The sequence below is a fragment of the Austrofundulus limnaeus genome, unplaced genomic scaffold (assembly GCF_001266775.1).
Source record: "Austrofundulus limnaeus strain Quisiro unplaced genomic scaffold, Austrofundulus_limnaeus-1.0 Scaffold31, whole genome shotgun sequence".
NCBI lineage: Eukaryota > Metazoa > Chordata > Actinopteri > Cyprinodontiformes > Rivulidae > Austrofundulus > Austrofundulus limnaeus.
In genome coordinates, this window is record NW_013952433.1 from 772,127 (window position 1) to 792,717 (window position 20,591).

Below are 20,591 nucleotides of genomic sequence, written 5' to 3' on the forward strand. Positions count from 1 at the left end.
ATATATTGCAGTGTGTCTGATAGTCAACTTTTAATAGAAATATTTGATTTCCATTTGCTTAAAGGTTGGTAGAGGTTTTTAAAAATATAAGTACAAGAGCATTAYTGCCATATTTACAATAGCACGTTGTATTTTCAATTATAGCTCCTAGTTCAAGCATGACACCCTGCCCATCAACTTCCACAAATTCTAAAACAGATAGGGTGGAAGACATTAGATGTTTGATTGCTCCATTGTTATTTTTTGTGTCCCTGTTTATGGTCAGCAAGCACATAAACAGGGGAGAGACAGTAATGCCAGACTGATATCAAAGTACTAAAACATAATTTTCACTAAGAAAGGTTTTTTTTAACACTGCGATATTTCTTTAAATAATGTTCAAAGTTCAGCATATAAAAAGCAATTAATAGCAGCAAAATATGTAAAGCTAAGAAAAACTACCTTTTTAGAGCTCTAAGGATTTAGTGTCAATTATCTGTTGAAAATAAAAAAAACTGCCCTTGAGCAGGTGGAAGGCTAAAGTGAAAAAATGTGAATGCACAATACTAAATGACATTTGCATTCGCATCTAATGATAATTCATTTTCTGTTATTATTAATCCTTTATTTTACCAGGAGAGAAAATTTCACTGAGATTAAAAATCTCATTTACAAGAGTGCCCCGGCACTGATGGTTGTTTACTTCGTAAACCTGCAGATACAAACTAAGCTAGTTACAATTTTTAAACTTTGCAATATATGGTTGCACTAACTGCTTGGCAGGTGAAATTAATCTGATGATTTTAAGCTTGACCAGCTCAATCTGTGACTGGCAAATCACTCACTCAAAAATCCTTTTTTTTCCCAGTCAGTGAACACACCATAACACAGTAGGAAACTAGTTTACCAAGTCTTTAGAGTGTAATGTTTTTAACGAGTGAAAAAAGCTTAACGTTTCTTTCAAAAATAAAGTCAGATGGAGAGTAACGGGCATAGGAAGCTACTAAAGCAAACATTTAACCTTAATGGAGTTAAGTGTACATGCCTGCTTCTTAATATAGGCAACATCTTTCAACTGTCATTTAAACAGGTGACTAATTTCAGTCTAACCATCTACTTTGACAGGCATGGCACACATCTAGTCTGAGGTATGTTAAAAAAAGATCAGATGGCTATGAACCTACAGTCGATTTTGTTTTATAAGGAAGAAATGCTGTGGTCCTTTTTTTTAATGTGTATTTTACTTGTACAAATTCTTGTTTATAATAAATCGATGGTACCTCATTTTATTAGATTTTCTGTGACAGAGTGAACATTCTGTAATCTGTTGTCACTCTGGAGGAAGTGTAATAACAAATAAATGAAACAATTTCTATATTTCTATTGTGAATGCCTTGTTTTGAACAGATCAACAAATTTTCAAATTAACATTTTTTTATAATGCCATCACAAAATTCTGAGAGAGAATCTGGCAGATTAAAACGTCACAAAAATGGGAAATTAGAATCAGTGTACAAAACTGCAGTCTTATGAGCTGTTTGGAAACCACAACATGTACTGAGAGAGGTTTTTTGGAACTTGCGTATTTCTAACCTTCAGACTCACCATGTGTTAGTCATAGCTTTCTGTCCTTGTCTGGTATTTCTTTTTATTGAAGCATGTACAAGGGTATGAATAATATCAAATAATACATTTTAATACTCGTTTGTGTGCATATAGATGGAATTTACTGTAATAGATCGTGATAGAGGGAAATCAGGTCCAGATACCGCAAGTTTTTAGTTATCACATTCAACCATGCAATATAAATCTTATGCAGCAGAAACACAGGAACTAAACTACTTCCCATTTGCAGTGTGGGGTGTAAGGATTTGTGTGGCAGCATGGAAAAAAGGCATGAGAGTACAGAGCACTTACTATAAAGGACTCTTGTGCAAGGTCCCATGATAGCCTTCATAACAATGATAAATGGCTCAAGCATTCTGCAGCATATACCGCATATGAATAGCAAATTTAGGATTTTTTTTTTACTTTTAGACTTCCGATGGCAGCATACTGGAAAACCTCAGCGAAATAGAGAAGCATTGTATCCCTTAAACATTGCACCACATACGGAGATGCATGACTGAATGTTGAGGTGGTTACTTAATAAAAATTATGGTTTAATGTAGACTAAGTTTTTACTGCTTGCAACTCCACTCAACCATTTAATAGGAGGCATTTAAGCAGTGCATTACTTTTCAGCATGACCCATTAGTATAAATAAATAAACTTTCTTGTTCGATCCTTAACAATGAATCAAATGTGTGAAAACTGTCTATCATCATTGGGAAACATTGTCTGAATCYAATGTTTCAGTTGGCTTTAGTGAATAGAAAAGAACAAATTTTGGAGACAAATAGATTGTGCAGTCGATGCAGGGGTTCTGCAGAGGCAATTTTCCACAGTCGCTGCTGAAATTACTGAAAATCTGAGACAAAATCCTTATCAAGAGCTAAGAGCTTGAAGGTTGTACAACAATTCGAATCGAAAACCTTTGATGCGTTCTGGGTCAGCAGCTCCGTTTTTTTTCATGTCAGTTTTATTTTGAACAATGCAATTTGAAGAACTTTAGCATGGTTTAAAATCTAGAGAGAGCCGTTTGTGCGGCTTCACAATAGGGGAGCGAAAATGGGGTGAACACTTCAACAGTTTTCTGTATTCATCTTGTACTGTGGTATTCTTTTCACATGGCAGACACTCTTTCTACATTATTCAGGGGGAGAATGATCTGGATCCATTATAACTACAACACACATCTCCCATATCTGGGTGCAGAGCTGCTTGGTAGCACCTACGCACCCATCATCCACACAGAAAAACTTTAATAGCACTGCAAGGATCATTAGCCGCTAATTACACAACTGTAGATATTTCATTCATGGTAAAACCCATARGCTTTTTTTTCTTAATCTGTTATTTATACAAATTTCTATGCAATAAAACAAAGTTCTATCAATTACACTGCCTCTTTGTTTGCTAAAGTCACATACTTACACATGAACAATGAAGTTGCCTGATCACCGAGAAAGAGYCAGAGAGGAACAGCTGCCTTGTTTTCACCTTCACCATCATCTTGTCTCTGCTAAATCGCATCACTCTGCAATTGATCAAGTGTCACGCTTCAGAAAGAGCTTGATAACACCAGCCGCCTAGACCTTTTACTTCACCATTTTGCTTTCCTCCAAAGGTCACGCTTTCATTTTTTTTTCTTACAGTGGCACAAAGTTCACATTACCAACTTTTTCCTGCATCGTATCAATATGTCAGATGTTTCTTTAGAAGTGCAAAAAGAAAGAACAACAAATCACACAAAGCCTGAGGCCTGGTTGTGCATGACAATGAATGTTTAGGATGTTGCTTTAATAAATGTTTTAGTTGATTTATACTTAACTTTTGAATAAAATTAACAATATCTTCCTCTCCTACACAAACCCTTTTACCCAACCACACATCAAAGTGAGGTCATGTAAATACAATCATTTGCATTCTACCACTCATTTGGGTATACTGTATTCTACACATATATCAATTAAGTAAAATATCAATAGGTAAATATGTGAAAAAATTACTAAATATATATAAAATTTATAAGGCATAGCATGTAAATGTATATATTGCAAATGGCCAATGGCACACATTTTTTTCTTAGTTGCCTGTGTTGGATTTATCATGTTGACTAATCAGAACTGAGCTAAGCAGAATTATGCGAATGTATGATGAGGGTTTTGAAGAGCAAAACCTGTGTAAATCATTTTAGGTACTAAGGATGAGCCCACTGGCTTTGATGTGCAGCCAGTGCTACCAMTTCCTTTTTGAAAATGGTCAAAATGCATTTACTCAATTGAAGTATGTTGTCCCTGTTGCTGGGGATTTTATTTGTATCTCCTCAATTAAAAAAAATAATACTGCATTATAGATATGAAATTGCCTCTTCCTATGTCTCTTGTAATAATCTGCTAAATCTTTGCCTATAATATTAAAAAGCCTTAACCATCTAACACTATAACTGATCTAAGATTTACATTTTATATGGTATTAAATTATTCATGCCAATTTGACCGGCTGCATTGTGAAACAAATCACAAGAGAAATCAAAGGAATAATGCTGCTAAACAAACAGCATATGCAGTTTCAACAATGGAAAGTAAAACAGCAAAACATCAAATAAACTCCAACATTATGAGTTATTCTGAGATAAATTTGGCATGCTTCATGCTTCATGATGAAGGACAGAATGTAAGCATTGAGCACAAAAACTAATAACTTCTAAATAATGTGRCTTACATCCTCAGTCAAATTATATATTATTTGTGCACTTGCATGGTTCCAAAGAGGAGTTCAGGYTTTCTGACAGCAGAATGTAATATTGGCTCAGCATTGATCTGATTGCCAACTCCCATCTGTGGGTATTGCGTCCCACACATCTACAACTTGGTTGTTTTAGTTTTAATTCTTATTTTTCATTTAAAACCCTCCTTTATGCCCGCACATATTACATTTCTAATAAAAAATATTCTCATGACAAGGACATGAGCTGCTCTTGCGAAAAGGGGGAAGGCACAGAGAGAGTAAAATCGAATCTGACTAGGCTACGTTATTAGGAGAAAAACATAACCAGGCAGGACTGTGAAGGTAGAGATTTAATAAATTAAACCGCAAGTGCATAGCAGACGATTATGGTGCAACGAGTAAGCAACTCATCTGGCTGCATTGCTTGAGCAGTCCTCTCAACTTGCAAAGGATGTGGACAGCCTAAGGCTTTCTCAAGGCCTGTGCATTTCAACTTTCAGGCAGAAGGAAAAGGTAAACTCAGAATTTCTACATTGTAAGAACTATGAAAGACATTTTTTTTAATCAGGCATTAAACATGCTTTGCAGGTGTGAGATTTGCTGCTTGTCAGCAATTCTTTTACTTGAGCTAGAATTCATTTAAATATGCGTTGCCTTTTTATATAATTCAGCTAAAGCCGGAGAAACAATTTATGCCAGTAATTATTACACTACTTTATTCTGAAAAATAGAAAATAATTATTAACAATAAAAATAGCAAACATTAAACAAAGGCTTTTGATTGCCTTATTGAGTTGAACCATAAATGTTATCAGTAGCAGATTTAGTGGTGATCACAGTAATAACATTTACTGACAGTGGCAGCAATAATTGTGGCAGTAATGGCAATAACAGTGACACTGACAGCTTCAGCTAGTTAATTTCTGGCAAATGAGTATTTTCCTTTTTATTCGATAATTGCATTCCTGACTATTTCCTTTTAATCGATGCTAGACCAGATGATTTTCATTATTCTGTTTTGACAGATTGATGTACGTATTTGTCACAATTACACATTTCAATTTTTCAAAGAGCCAAGAAAATCATCTTGTGTACAATACAGACTGGTTCTTTCAGTGCTTCACGGCAACATTGCAAATGTCTGCAGACACATGAGGGAATGCAAAAGCCAGAGCCATAGCTGCACCACTTATGTGACCACACACCATGTGGCCTCTTTTCAAAATGTCACGCTGTCACTGACTGCTGTTGATCTGAGTGCTGCAATAACCACTTTCAGTGTTTCGTTTGTTCTGGGTACAAACAATCCATGCAGCAATCAGAGATACAAAAGTTGCACACATAACCTACATGTATACAATGCACATTTTCCATGTAGAGTCTGTCAAAGCTTTTACCAAATCCACCCATTCAGCAGGTGTTGTAATTTAAAGAGTTTCTATCATGAAGAAATATCGATGGCATAAATGTCATAAATAAAAAAAAGTTGATTAAAAATGGTCAAACTCCATAGATTAGTACACACTGGACTTTTTACAAGAACTGTCTACTTAAAACCAATGTAAAATTGCTAACAGATATTACAATGTACTCAAAAGTAGGAACTTTTCTGGGGCATTCACTGTGACTGAGTGAGTATGTAAGTCTGTTTGATGGTAAAAAGCTGCTTGTTCTTACTCTAAATTAGTAAACTACATGTTGCTTTCCAGTCATTTTTTTTTTTTTTTTTTGGTTAGCGGGGATACATTCAATCTCATGTATTTTTAATAACAACACAAAATCATTTTCATGAAGCCTCATCCATCGTTATCGTTTTGTTGTAAACACAGCAATTTTCACAACATCCTTTTTGCATCATCTTCTGCCTTCTGGTCGCTCTAAATAGACGCTCCACTGCACACCCTCTCTTGTATTACACGCTGCGAGAATGCATCTTCAGCAGAAACTCTCCTGCTGTGATGTACATGTGTAAATAGCAACTGCGGAAGAAGTCCAGACCAAGTTGTCCACACGTTCTCTAGAACATCTTTGGTGTTCACGCGCAAAAACGGCTTATGGTGTGGTTTCCCACTGTGAAGCATGAAGGAGTGTGGAAACTCAAGGCAACACACTGTGCTGTGACAAAAACAAATGTCCAAAACACGCCTCCAAAGAAGAATATGTTAGATCCATTTCAACAAGATGATGAAGTGATATTTCTGGTGTCCTCAATTATGTTTGGCTGCAGCAAGGAGGAGAGAGCAGACAGGATTAGCTAAATTAGTATATGAGGGATTTTTTTTTTACCATTACTTTACTAGCCTGGTAAAAAACAGACTCTTGTCCTTCACTTTGCTTCATACGGGGGTCTGGGCTCAGCTATGGAGAAGTGATTCTTGCTGGAGGCGTGGCCTCTGCTGAAGTTTAAAATTATTGGATCGGTTGGCCATGACATATGTGTACGCCAGCTTTACTGTGAAGGAGGCTAAGCTAAGAAGCTAACTGGAAATCGCGTGCGCTGTAAACAACCCTACTGAGAAGAGAGAAGTACCAAACCGAACGAGACGGCTGTAAATGAAAGCTACTGCTTTGTCAGACAAATTTAATTTAACTTGGAAGCCTTATCAACATGGACTGGCTTCATTCACTTCCTCTACTGCCATTGCTAACTAACTAGCAGACACTGCGCAGAAAATCAACGTCGTGCAAAACTCCGCCTTCTGTTTGCTGATTGGCCCAGGTAAAATAAACTACAAACAGACACTGTGCAGCAAATCGACATTCTGTTCTCTGATTGGCCCGGACGAAATGCTCCCGATGAAATCCTTGTCTATGGAAGAAATCCCAGACAGAGCAGTGAAGAGAAAATAGAATTGAGCGGAACTGCATAGTAAGGCAAGGGCCAGGCTAGTTCTTTACTGTTTTACAACAAAATAATAAAAAGTAGAACCTGAATATGTTTGTTTTCATTTTTTGAATTCTACTTTACAAACGAGGATCAAAGTRGAGACCAACGTAGCTGAAGCTAAACTACCTTGCCTCTAGATATTTCAGCTTCAGCAAAAGGAGGTAACAAAATAAGAGTTCTATCTTCAATTTACTCAAATACACCCAAAGTAAATATCAGCTAGATTGGAAATGTGAGCAGTCTTAAAAGGCCTTCCCCAAAGAAAAGAAAACTTCAATAAAAGCAGCGGATTCACACACACACATACGCACACGACTGCTTTCTTATCTCAGAGGAACATAGAGCAGTCTGAAAGACTWGGCCCTTTTCCCCAAACACTCCATTTATACTCACTGGTCTTTCAGCCATCTTTTCCACTCAAGCAACTATTCTTCTAATCACTATCTAMTTGCAGCCCAAAACCAAAGTGCAGGATTTGACTCAATGCCATGTTAGTAYCAGGCAAAGCTGTGATTTTATTGGTCAAAACACAAGTTTAAAAACCTTTTGTGTGATTTTTTTTTTCAGGAACTTGAGCAATGCCCACTAACTCATTTCAAAGAGAGCTTTCCGGAAACAGCTATTAGGTTTGTAACTGCAGTCTCTGYGTAAAGATGATGCACTTAAATGATGGGCATCTCATCTAAACATCATCAAATGCTGAAATAAAACTGAAAATGAAGAAATGGGAAATCACAATGAGTAAAGTTGTAGAAAACATTTGAAGGAAAGAACATGGAGGGAAAATGGGAACCTGAGGACCAAACTGAAGGTTTGGTCTCCATTAACATGGAAATACATAACAAAAGGTCAAAAATTAAAGGGCAAAAAGCTGCACAGGGAAATTAGATTTTTGCAAAGCAAAACTTCCATGTGTATTTTGTTAATAGAGGATGACTCATGGATAAAATAAGATGATTATATGTGAAAAAAATTAAAAATTATAGCACTGGTCTATTAGCAAGAAAAGTGGAGTGCACACAATGAAGCCATATTTTTTTCCTCAAGCCTAATTTAAATTTTAAAACTAAATACAAATCATAACAAAAAGTGGATAATATGGCCTTGAGATGTAGGAAAATACACGGCATTGTACTAGCAACAAAAAAAGTGGCTGTGCTCCCCCAGCACAGGAGAAAAGCTGCCAGCACTAATATGCTGCCAATTATCACCATGGAAACCTAGGATAGTGCTGGAAAAGTTGCGAACTCTTTAGCATTTTCTTAATCTTAGTGCAAATAAAAATGACCTAAAAACAAAACTTTCACACYGAAACCAAAACTGAAAACTAGATAAAGTTTAAATAATATAAACAAAAACAGCACGGGAGTAAGTTAACTTATTCAACATTTTTTAGATAAACAAATATAGTTTTACCTATGTTTTTATTTTATTTTAATTAAGTCAAACTCAAGCACTATTACATATTCTGAGTTGCAGTGCTGTATGAACCTTTAGCATAGACTAATAATTTTACAGTGAAATGCAAAATGTTTTCAGTCATTGTTATGACCAAAAGCAGTGAATATTATCTAGTAATCTAAAATTATTATTTTACATTAGTATCATCATGCGAGGAGGATTTCCAAGGCCCTGAAAAAAATGCTAATAATGCAGATTAAAAAGATTTAGAAATAGTTTGATCAAATCTTAAAACTTTTCAATAATAGATAATAGCYACGACTTTAAATATTTATACAGAAAAAAACTTCTAAAGGTTTCAAAAGCAGTTGAATTGTGCCTTTTGAGYCTTTTATATTCAGGTAAAGACCTAAAGGCATCTGAAGACAGAACATGAAATGGAGAAATATGAGGAAAAACTTTTTTTAAAAGCATCCAAAGGCCTATAAGACTCTGTGTTAGTTAGTTTTTTTTTTTTTATCTAGCATTTTATTTATTTTTACTTAGTAGAGGTCAGGATTTTTGGATGCAGCAGTGATCTGTTATTTTTAAAACTGTTTCTAAATGTCAGAACCGTGTATGTTTTAGCAGTAGCCCTAAAACATCTGAAGAGTTGGCCTTGGTACTAATGATCTTCATTTCCTGTGTATAAATACTTCTGCAGATTTACTCAGTATTTTTTTAATAACAGAATGGACACAATAATTCTCATATGTCACAGACGTTGACACCCACCCGATGTCTTTGGCAGATGTTCTTTTCAAGTTACACGTCTATTCGTTAGAAATCTTTTGTGTTTTTTCATTTTACTTATTGTTTCGCACCTTTATTTAAAGCGTGATGCCAAAAAAAAATTCTATTCAACATTTTGTGCCATTTTTACAATAAAAATAGTTTTAAGTAGGGGTGTRCCGATACCAGTTTTTTCAAGACTGAGTACAAGTACGAGTACTTCAGTTTAGGTACTCACCGATACCGATACTGATACCAAGTAGCAGGGTTCGTGTGGATTATCTGTTCAACTTGTTGAATATTAAACAGAATGAAAATAAAATGCAATTATCATGCAAAAATTGATGGGTAAATATTATGTTTGACAATGAAAAGGTAGTGCAAACTGACAAGTAGATAAGTTGGTATATACAGTATATCACACCATAACTTTTGAAACCATTTATTTTATTTCAAACAGGCTCTTTTTTATAAGGCCACACTCCTTCTGAATGTATTAACAAAACAAATACTGCAAAACTAATGCTGTTGCATACATTAAAAAACAAAATAAGTTATTTTTATACATTTTCCTCAACATGCAACTACCAAATTTAAATTAAAATGTAAAACGTAAATTTTAGCAGCACATCTATAGAAGTTTACTCTGCTTCAGTCTTAAACTGTTTAAAAATGACTAATAGTAATAAAGTGCAGTAAATTTCAGTTCAAACTTAAATGGAACAACTAAAACAAAATCTCAGAAGAACAAGAGGGAAAAATAAAATGCTTTTACAACAAACTTCCTTCCATATTCTGCTCATGTCTTAGTTTGTTCTACAAGAAAGAAAAAAACAACATTGAAGTTACTGCAACAACTGCTGCATACAGTGCTGTTTATGAAGGCTACTGCTAGCAGCAGCAAACCCTTTGAATTCTTTGTCATGTCTTGTCCACAAATGTTGAATCAAATTGCTGCTGTTAAAACATCCAACTTTCGCTCCTCCCCTTGACAGTTTAGCAGAGCACAGCAGACAGTCTGCTTGTTTTGTGTCCTCTGTGCCGATCTTAAAATATCTCCAAACTGCAGACAAGTTACTTCTTCTTCTTCTCATCGTTCTTCTTCTGTTATTCGGGGGTGCGGTAGGAAATAACTTGTCAGTGCATTAGCGCCACCGCCTGGTATGGATTGTTGTTTACCCTTTGCACAGGAGGGGACAAAAGCGGTATCGGTTAAGAGTATCGGCCGGCTTTTACGAGTACGAGTACGAGTACTTGATGCTGGTATCGGACCACCCCTAGTTTTAAGTTCAAAACATTCCGCATTTTTGCATTTAAGTTTTTTAATGTTTGCAACATTTTCTGAAAACACATTAGAGGAGACAAGTGTGGAGTGAGTTTGTAATTTAAGTGCATTGCAGGCTTGATTTGAAATGGGAAAAGAAATCACTGTAGTTCTTATGCCTGGCATTTCTTTGCAAGCCTATTATTACGAAAAAAACAACCTCCTATACAACATTAACTGACTTGACATCAAATGTTCAAGTTGTTTGCATTTCTCTTTTTCCTAATGTGTCATTTGCTTTGTGTGTTTGGGTGCTGTGCAAATTTTAAACAAAAATAGAGCAGGCAGGAAAGCAGTTTAATTATACTGAAACGAAATTATGCAGCAAGAAAATAAACAAGTTACAGCAGTACCTGTCAGTCAGCAAGAATTAATATTAATATATCTGAATTATTAATAACAAACACACTCATCATGTAACACACTAAGAGCAACACTGCACATTGTGATTTTTTTTATTTCCTCTACTGCAGTAAGTAGGCACTCCCAAATTCTGAAATGCAAAATGTAAAAACCAACCGTGACTGCATGTTCTGTACGATTGGGTTGTTGTTGTTGATTTATTTAAGAAGGGACAGAAAATTCCAGAATTAACCATGGAGGCTAGTTTTCATCTGTAGTTTCCTTGTGCCATTTTATTCTTTATAAACACTTTGGAACKWRKYGYWTTTMMTWYYAAAAAAATGTAAACTGCAAATCTACAAAATTCTATTTTATTTTAAATTACGTTTTTTTGTTTTGTTTTTTGTCAAGACCTTATTCATTACAGTATGAATAATAATAAAAAGAAAATTTACATAAAATATGACTATTTCTGTTAACTGTCAAGAACTCCATTTGCCCGTGAAAAAAAAAATCAGCCCTGGCCGATGTAAAAATTTTACTTCCAGTGTTTATTGTACTGTATTTTTAAAAAAAATAGCAAAAAAATAAATAAATAAAGCAAAACAAAATAAAATAAAATCAAACATGTATTTGACAGAACTACCCAGCTCAGTGTTTTTTGTGCGACTATCTTTTCTCGTCTTAAAATTTTTGTCTTATTATAATGCATTTGCAACAKCAACATTCATTTTACGAGAATCATTATGGCCCACATCAAAACAACAAAGCCTAAAATCAGAGTGGGATTACCTATTTTCACTTTTGAGATATGTGAGAAACAGTGAAAATAAATCCTGTTGATGGTAGAACTCCCAGTCTATAAAACAGTGTGGTGTTGGTTTATGAGCAAGAGTTGAGTGTGTGATAGAATAAGTACATATATCTCTGTATAAGCGTGCTCAAGCAGGAAAATAACAACAGAGACYTACTGAGATGAAGATCACCAGTCATTATGTGTTGAGTTGATGGGAATATYTCTGGTTAACAATTCACATGGCTTTCATCAAAGGCAATGCACTTGTGAAACAATAACTATGGTTGTATATGACTTTCTCAGAATGCTTTATATTATTTGCCAATAAAAATAATAAATGAAGAATACTTAAGAGAAAGGGAAAAGTGCAATAACCTGTATTCTTTGCCTGTATAGCTGTAAGGCATTTTAATTATATTTTATTGCTCGGCTAATTCTTGTTTAGACTACACAGACTCAATCTCTTCTTCACTTTCTTCTCAGGTGGTAATGTTGTTCTTTGCTGTATTCATTTCATATATATGTATCTTTATTTTATTTTATTTTTCACACATTGGACATGTCATAAACAATAACTTGAGTTACAGTCTATTGTCTGTTCTTAAGTTGTTTTATTGGGAATATCACCTGAAAACTCTAGTGAAACAAAGAAAGCTTTCCATCTGCTTTTTTGATAATTAAATTGCAATGCAATGGACACTCTGCAATGATTTAAATAAAAAGTAATAACAAAAAGGCAATGGAGCTGATAGATTTGAAACATATTTGGAATGTCGTTCATGAATTCCATTTAGAAAAAAACGTAAAAAAATCACAACAGAACAAAAGGTTTTGTGAAGAATTTAAAACCATCGTAGTACCTCTATAAGAACTCAGCGGTTTTATGGTTTTTAGCTTCTGTCGCAGCCACCAAAATGAATATCAGACCGCAAGAAAAATAGCAAGCACTGCCTTTTTAAAAATTTTATTTCATCATATTTTGTGATTTTTCTGCTGGACAATTCAAATCTTTGGCAGTGCCATAGACAGTTCCAAAGGTTTATATGTGCAGACTATGACTGGTCATTTTAGAATCAACCTACTGAAGTGCTAATCTGTATTTGGAATATCAGATTTAGAGTAATGTCATCCCCTTAAAAACTGTCTCTAGATGCAATCAAACATTTACTTACCTGGAAATGACATAAGTATATAACACAAAAACTGGCAAAGTGTTTTCCTGCAGTTTTTCAAAGTAGGCAACAAACAGCACAGCAGACATGGAGGAAGCTGAGTATCAAAAACTTTATTGCAAACTACACTATAGCCTTGTGTTTTGAGTGAGACGTCTATAAATAGAAAGAGACCTCTAGATAAGGATGTAAAGGGGGAGTAAAAGAGAAAGAAAAGACTAAAAGATAGGGAGAAGGTTCTGGTAGTCTACTTCAAGGTGATTCAGTCTGTCAACACCCACAGAGCCTGTCCATTCTCATGAAAACAATGATTCTGACTCAGCTCACCAAGAGCACAGAGTGACATTTAGCTGTAAACTCTGCTCTGATTTGGAACTCCTACGCAAACACAATATAATGCTGAGAAAGAAAAAAGAATACTATTACATTACAAAGAAACTGATACAATGATACTCCGTGACAGCTTGCTGAATGCTAATACACGCTAGGACATCTCAATGACATTTACACTTAATCCCTGCTATTTTCAACATGTATTTGCACACAAAGAAATACAGTTTCAGCCATGAAAACTGACATGAAATGCAGAAAAGTGGAACATATATAAGTCTGCGGATACATTGGAACACAAGGGGAAAGAGATGTTTCTGAGGACTGCCATGAACAAATAATCGGGTGTGTGATGATCCCTTAATCACATTAAGGATAGAAAAACCTATTACTTCCTGATTATACATCAGCCTCTTTGCTCTTTTCAAGTGCCTTATAAAATAAGGATCAAAGATGATAAAAAATGACTAAGTCATTTCCGCTCTAAGCCCCCAGCTGTACAAATCCTCACCTAACCCATACCCTCACATAGCCCACACAATACCCAAAGAACAAATATCACACGTAGACTCTAAATCATCACTGTTCACGACAGCATCCATTCACAGACTACAGAGCTTATTTGGGTGCCCCCCATAAAACAAAGACTGAAGATATGTGCATGAAGAAATGTTGCACACAGTTTGCTGGTGTAGAATGATGGTGTTTTCCCCACCCCACGTTGCGAAATGGGGCTACACTCCTTGCTTCACTCCCCTGGACTTGAAGAGCCTAATGMAACGGACACTAAACTGACAACCTGCCTCGATGCACCAGAGATTCAGAGTATTGTCTTTGAGAATTCATTGGCAAGTATTTCAGCTTCTGATAGATCTTTCTTTGATGTAATKGCTAATTAAGAGAAGAAAAAAACAAACAAACAATACATCCATTAATCTGGTGGGTAAGAGGCAGCAGAGAGGCTCTTTGTGGGTTGATGAAATGAGGAAAAGATAAACAGAAAAAATACTTTATTTTTTAGGTAAAGGAATCACAAAGGTACAAAAGAAGCAAGAATAACCTAACTCAGCYGAGGGAGATTTTTTTCTTGCTTTATTGCATTGTGTGTCTGGAATATGTATTTGTAATCTGTGAGCAGAATATCAAATACATCATATTACCCCAATCACTAAAACTGTAGAGTGGTTTTCTACCTAGATTGATCTGTTATCACATAAAGGCTTTCCTTCTTCTCTGCAGTGAAATATGTTGTGTTAGACTGAAAACCTACAGATCGATACAAAAACGAACTCTAAGTTTAAACAAAAGTCTACTGGACAGGCTTTTCTTAAAGTAAAATACAGATTAATAAAAAGGAGGACCAAAAAAMCATTTATTACTGGGACAAATCATGTTCAAGTCGTCATTATTCTTTCTCATAAAGGATCACATGGGATTAAACAATCTGGCTTTGCACTCTAGAAAAACTTAATCTTTGGCAAAACAAAAATAGCAAAGCTAAACAAAAATTAATCTTGCAAACCGCTCTTTCAGAAAATCTTTACTTCCAAGAACATAAAACAGCGACGACACTATGCGGGACCTCTTTCTCATATTCTCATATCCTTAAGAAGCAGCCTGTTCACTGGTGTATGCAGCACTCAGGCAGCTCCGCAGAGACGCATGCAAATCAACTTAAGTCTCAAACACAGCAACAAGAGAGGAGGGAACCAAATAGCGACTTACTGTCAAGTGCTGAGCACAAATATAAGAAAGTTTAGTTTTGGGAGCATTTTGATACTTGATTAACATACGAATGAGGGAGCTGCTTCTCCCATTCTGGCAATTGTTTTTCTTATTTAAAACTGTTTCACACAGCATATCTATTAATTACAATGACCTGGCAATCTCAAAAACAGATTTGGAATTGCTAGCAACATAATTAAACTGCCTACACCATAATTACATTTAACAAGCTTCTGTCAGACCTTGGAAAAAAAAAAAACTGGCTTATTATTTCCGTCTATTTCTAACACTTCTCTGTAAACAATGCTGTCTGCCAGTGTATTAGTGAATCATGCATGCTCCAGTTAAGCTTCAAGAAGGGTACAGGCCACACTTCAGCAATGCATTGCAGAAACAGGATGGCCTGGAGGTGTCATATAAGGTAGTCTGATGCTCAGCTTTTTACCACCTGTAAAAGCAATACACATATGGACTAAAGTACCGTATTTATTCGTGTATAATACGCCCTCATGTATAATACAACCCCCACTTTTTTGAGCTTAAAAAGCATAAAAAATTTAATCCTCAAACTACCTCCAATTTCATTCAGACTTCAAGACTTTTCAGCCTTTGCAGTCTTTATACATATCAGTAAAATGATCATTGGACTGTTCATTTAGTTTTAACAACATATGTACTAAAAGGTATTTAGACAACAAATATATATAAGCAAACTATGATTTTGAGCTTTGTAGCAGCTTCATATGAATTCTGTCATTTTACACATAGTCCACCGGGATGCGCCAACACAAAAATCAGAGACTTCACATGAGATCTGGGCCATCTTCTGGGGCAAWAGCAGATTACTTCCTACTCATGAGCGCCCCCTCTGGTGGGGAAACTTTTTCAGATCACCGGTATGCGGCAGCCATTACAGACAAACATGTGTTTGTTGTTCCAGCAGCGGCCCGGTCACACGCTAATGTCATTAGTTCGTTATCATTAAGGTGCAGGACTGCTTTCCCCATCCTTTTTTCACATCATGTCGCCTGCTTGGATCTGTTACTATCTCGCTCTGAAGCACGAAGGAGTGTCAGAGGTAAGCTCGTTTCAACTGCTTTTTACGATGCGGTCTCATTTCCGGACTCATGCATTTTGTGAATGAAGCCGATATTTTTAAAATACATAAGTAGAAATATTTATCAGAGTATAATACTACCTCCCAACTTCATGGATGATTTTATGGATTAAATTTCACGTATTATACTTGAATAKATATGGTAGGTTTTGTCTCTAGATGTTCATTTCAAAAGAAATAAATGCAAACAGGTTTGTATAATYCAGTATGTATTATTCAAGTGCAACAGTGATAAAAGTAACAAGCAGAACTTACATTGCCTTGGTTGATAAAACCATGTTCCTTGGCGATGCGGTCAGCCTCCTCCAGGCCCCCATTGATCTGGACAGCCCAAGTGTTGGTGTAGATCTCTGCAGCATCAATCCACTTCAATTCAGCTGTCAGCAGGACAAGACCTGTCCATACGAGCAGCAGGGCCACCTGGGCATCCATTAAAAGGAGAAGGCTTCACAGGGGCAGCCTATTCTTCTGWCATTCACAGCTTCCCGGGCAGAGTTGGGCTGTTCTACCTCACAGCAGCAAAGTAGAACAGTGGCCTAGAGATGAAAGGACAGAGCAAGCTATAAACACAAACATGGCCTCCTTAAATGGGTCAATCTTGGGCCCAAATTAACCACTGTAGACACCCTTCGACCCAAACAAACCAAAAAGTGCAGCAGAAACAGACATCACACCTTAACATTTGACTTAAAGTGGCTTCCGGCCCCCTGACTATGAAGAATGTGCAAACCATTAATTTTACATCAAAACAGACAAAGGATCTGCCAAAACCACACTTATTTCTAAATTCTTCTTCATCTTTTTTGAGACCTGAAATTATAATATATGATAATGATAAGCGGTAACCATGATGCTGCAATACAGGAAATGCTACAAGCAAGCCAAAACTGCTAAATGCAAGAAAGAAAAAAAAAGAAAGAAAAGTACAAAGAAATAAGAGTTTCCAGAGGGCAGCATATTTAAATTCTTACTCAGAAACTGGACTTTATTTTAGATTAATCTGGAATCTAAATTTACCCAGCTACTTATTAGGCATGACGATACAATCTTCAACACATTCCAACTGTACATTAAAACACCAGGCATGATGAAAAGAACCATCTGAGCAGAGGTTCAAACAAAAAAATGTCCAGCCTGGCCATCCCTTCTGGCCTTTGATTTGTAACACTCTGAAGTCTATAAGTTACTCTTAACAAAAGGAAAGCTTTGAGGTAAGTAACTTCATCCAAGAAGATAATATAGACTGTGAGTATACGCTAAGTATAGAAGTTTAATCTCTGAAAGATAAAGAGACTGCCTGTTCTGTGGCTGTGCTGTTACCACCAAAATAGTGTCACCATTCCAGTAAACTGACCTGTTGTCAAAATTATCAACTATGCTGTATTTATTTACCAGCAGCTATAAGCATACATGTCAACCCCTTTTGACATTTACTTGTATGTTGACCCATCCAAAATCCATAATTATCCCCAAAAATCCCTATCACTCAAATGTGATAAAATGGGAAGGGGGTGGGTGGTGGTGACAAGTTGGCTGCAGGGAAAAACATGGGGGGMGGGGGGGATAACAGTGCCTGAAGTGCAGAGGAGCAGGGAAAGGAGGACGAGGAGAGGTGAACTTTTTCCTAGTAGCAGAGCAGGTCAAGAGATTATTTTATTTTATTTATTTATTAACAGGCTCTCTCTGAGATGTAAAATTAATTTGTTTACAAGCTTTTTTTGTTTTTTTTTTCCTGTGAGATTGCCCTACACATCCGTATACGTGCAAAATGTGGMAAAATCTGTGTAATTTACAGACAATCCGTACAACTTGACATGTAGAAGAGTGTTAAACCTTAAGCTTTCTAAAGCTGATAACACYGCTAATTAACAAGTTAACTTTAGGCAGTCAAACTCCTAATGATACTTCACAGATAAACTAAGAAGTCCTACTGTTTAAAAAATAACCTTTAATAGAGAAGCCAGCTAAATTAGTAGTAATTTGAGTAGCCTCTATTCTCTTTTTGCTAGTCTTCCACTTCTGTGTACTTATGTTCAAAATCATAACATGTTTTCTATAAATGGCCTGCTGGCTTTCTGCTGTTTTTGCTGACTCTGTGTGCTGCAGAGATACAGAAAATGAGCAGAATGTGTGRGCTTATATTTGTGTGTATGTGTGCGTCAAGTAAACACTGAAGTCGACACACCCAGTGTTGCTTACTTTTCCATTTTTTTGCCTTATGTTTACCTACTACGCATTAGAACTGAAATAAAACTCATTGGTATTAAACCACTGTTTGATTATTACCATTAACAGCAGCATTAATGTAAATTCAATCAGCATTATCTACAAATATTTTACTGTGCATTTTAACTGTTGAGTTGTTAATTTTGTTGTAGTTTTACTCGTCATGCATGTACAGTGTGCATCACCTCATTTCAAATCTTGTTTGTTGTTGACAATYATTAAACCAAACCGATTTTTTTAAAGGTTATCATACCATCAAAATCTTATATAGCCCATTTTTACTGGAACTTTTGCAGTAGGTCTTTTGAGTCTGTGGAATGTGATGGTATCTCCAAAGATTAGGGTTTCTTCACACTGAAACCATAAGATTACATCAGATTGATATCTGGGGATTTTGTAGGCAGGGTAAGAAAAAAAAAATCCAAGATGCTGTGCTGTATTTTTTGTGGGAGTACTGTTGCTATGTGGGGGGTCAGATTGGTCTGTAAAAATAAAGATAGCTGGCAAGTGTCAAAGCAACAAATCCACGTGAATGCTTGGGTGCAGGTTTTTTCGACAGAATGTAAAAAGAGCAGTGTTGCTTTCTTTGTGGCTAATGTCAAACCTGATCAGCTCATGTCAAAAATATTCCAACGCTGAAAATATCCTTCTTCGATTTTTCAAGACAATTATACAAGTGCTAGAGAGTGTTCAAAAAAGAAGGCACATCTGTGGCTTCACAAATACATTTGGAAGTGGGCGTGATTTAAGTGCATCAGGAGAGGTGCTGGAAACATAACTAGAGGCTGTCACTCTTCTGGGMAGCAATTCTTCTGAGCTCATTAGATGCTGTGCTGGAGACACAAAAACCAGGGTCTGCTGTCACTGAGCAGAGCTGAGAGAGGGAGGAACGCGTAGATGGAAAGGAAAAAGCGGGAGATCTTTCTCCTCGTACAGCGTTTGCGGAAAATAATGAGCATGTAACAACAAAACGCTTAAAACAAATCCTCACAAAACACAGCCTGGAGAGGCGTTAACACGAGGCTGCTTACTCTTACAATATACATCAAAGACCTAAAAACGAGACGAAACTTCAACCTTCAAAACCACACAAGAACTAAGACTCTAAACTGCAATGAAAACAGAAAACAGTGGTCCAATCTGTTGAGAGTTGTGCAGTACTCGAGTCACATTGCCTGTGGAAACAAGGGGGTGGAGTGACCTGCAATATGCTAAGTAACGAGAGAGTTTTTAATTAATAATTCAGCACCTTGTGTTTCAAACTATTGACAGAAATCTGAGTGTGACTTATGCCATGGAGATTGAGCGGGCACACTGCGTAATTTTGATTAGAACACAAAGTCATTAACTTTTAGCTAAACACTTTCCATTGAATTCATAATAAGCGTTCCAACAACGGTGTATGAACACAGTGGAGCTTCTCAACAACAGCTACACTGTGAAGAGCACAGCAATGAATCAGCAATCCACTGTACAATAGTTTAATTAGTGTTTTCATAACTTCATTTAGCCCTGAGGCAACAATCTCTACAGAGCAGAGATACACAGATACAGTGCCTATAAAAAGAATTCACTGACTCCCTTGGATGTTTTACCTTTCTGTTGCTCATTGAAATCAGCCATGGTCAATATAAATTGGCCTTTTTGACAAAGAAATAAAAAAAATCATAGATATCTGCACAGACTTTCTCCAGGTACTCCAGTTTCTAGCTAGGTTCACTGGTGACTTCATTGACCCTACGAGTGTCAATGGTCGGTTTAGTTTTCTCTGTGTGGCCCCGTGATTAACTTGCAACCTGTCCAGGGTGTCCCCAGGGTGTCCCCAGGGTGTCCTCTGCCTCTCATACAGTGTCTGCTAGAGATAAGCAGCAGCTTGCAGTGACTCTGCACGAAAAAACAGGTAAAAAAAATGGATGGATGGATTTTAATGTGTTATTTTATTCTCAAAATATACAGTGATCTTAACACATCAAACATCAGCTGGATCTGACAAACTTTCTGCTGGGTGTATTGGCACAGATGGCATTTTTAGTTTACAAATTTCACAAGTTGCAAGAAAATCCTTTTTTCCGTTTATTTTACTTTTTTAGGGAAAATGTTTCTGCAGTTTAAAAAACATTATGTTTTTGAATTACATATACACATCTTAAATCTATAAATTGAATTTAGTTGGCATAAAATCTTATTAA

General features: G+C 36.2%; 1 protein-coding gene across 2 annotated transcripts in view; it reads right to left on the bottom strand.

The window, feature by feature from the left end:
• The window catches only part of furinb (furin (paired basic amino acid cleaving enzyme) b), an 86,558-nt gene that overhangs the window by 62,304 nt on the left and 3,663 nt on the right, over nucleotides 1-20,591 (bottom strand). For both annotated transcript variants that reach the window (XM_014005532.1, XM_014005530.1), the window contains exon 2: nucleotides 16,432-16,712. In XM_014005532.1, the coding sequence (XP_013860986.1) occupies nucleotides 16,432-16,608 (177 nt within the window). In that variant the 5' untranslated portion in view covers nucleotides 16,609-16,712. The remainder of the gene's footprint in view (nucleotides 1-16,431; nucleotides 16,713-20,591) is intronic.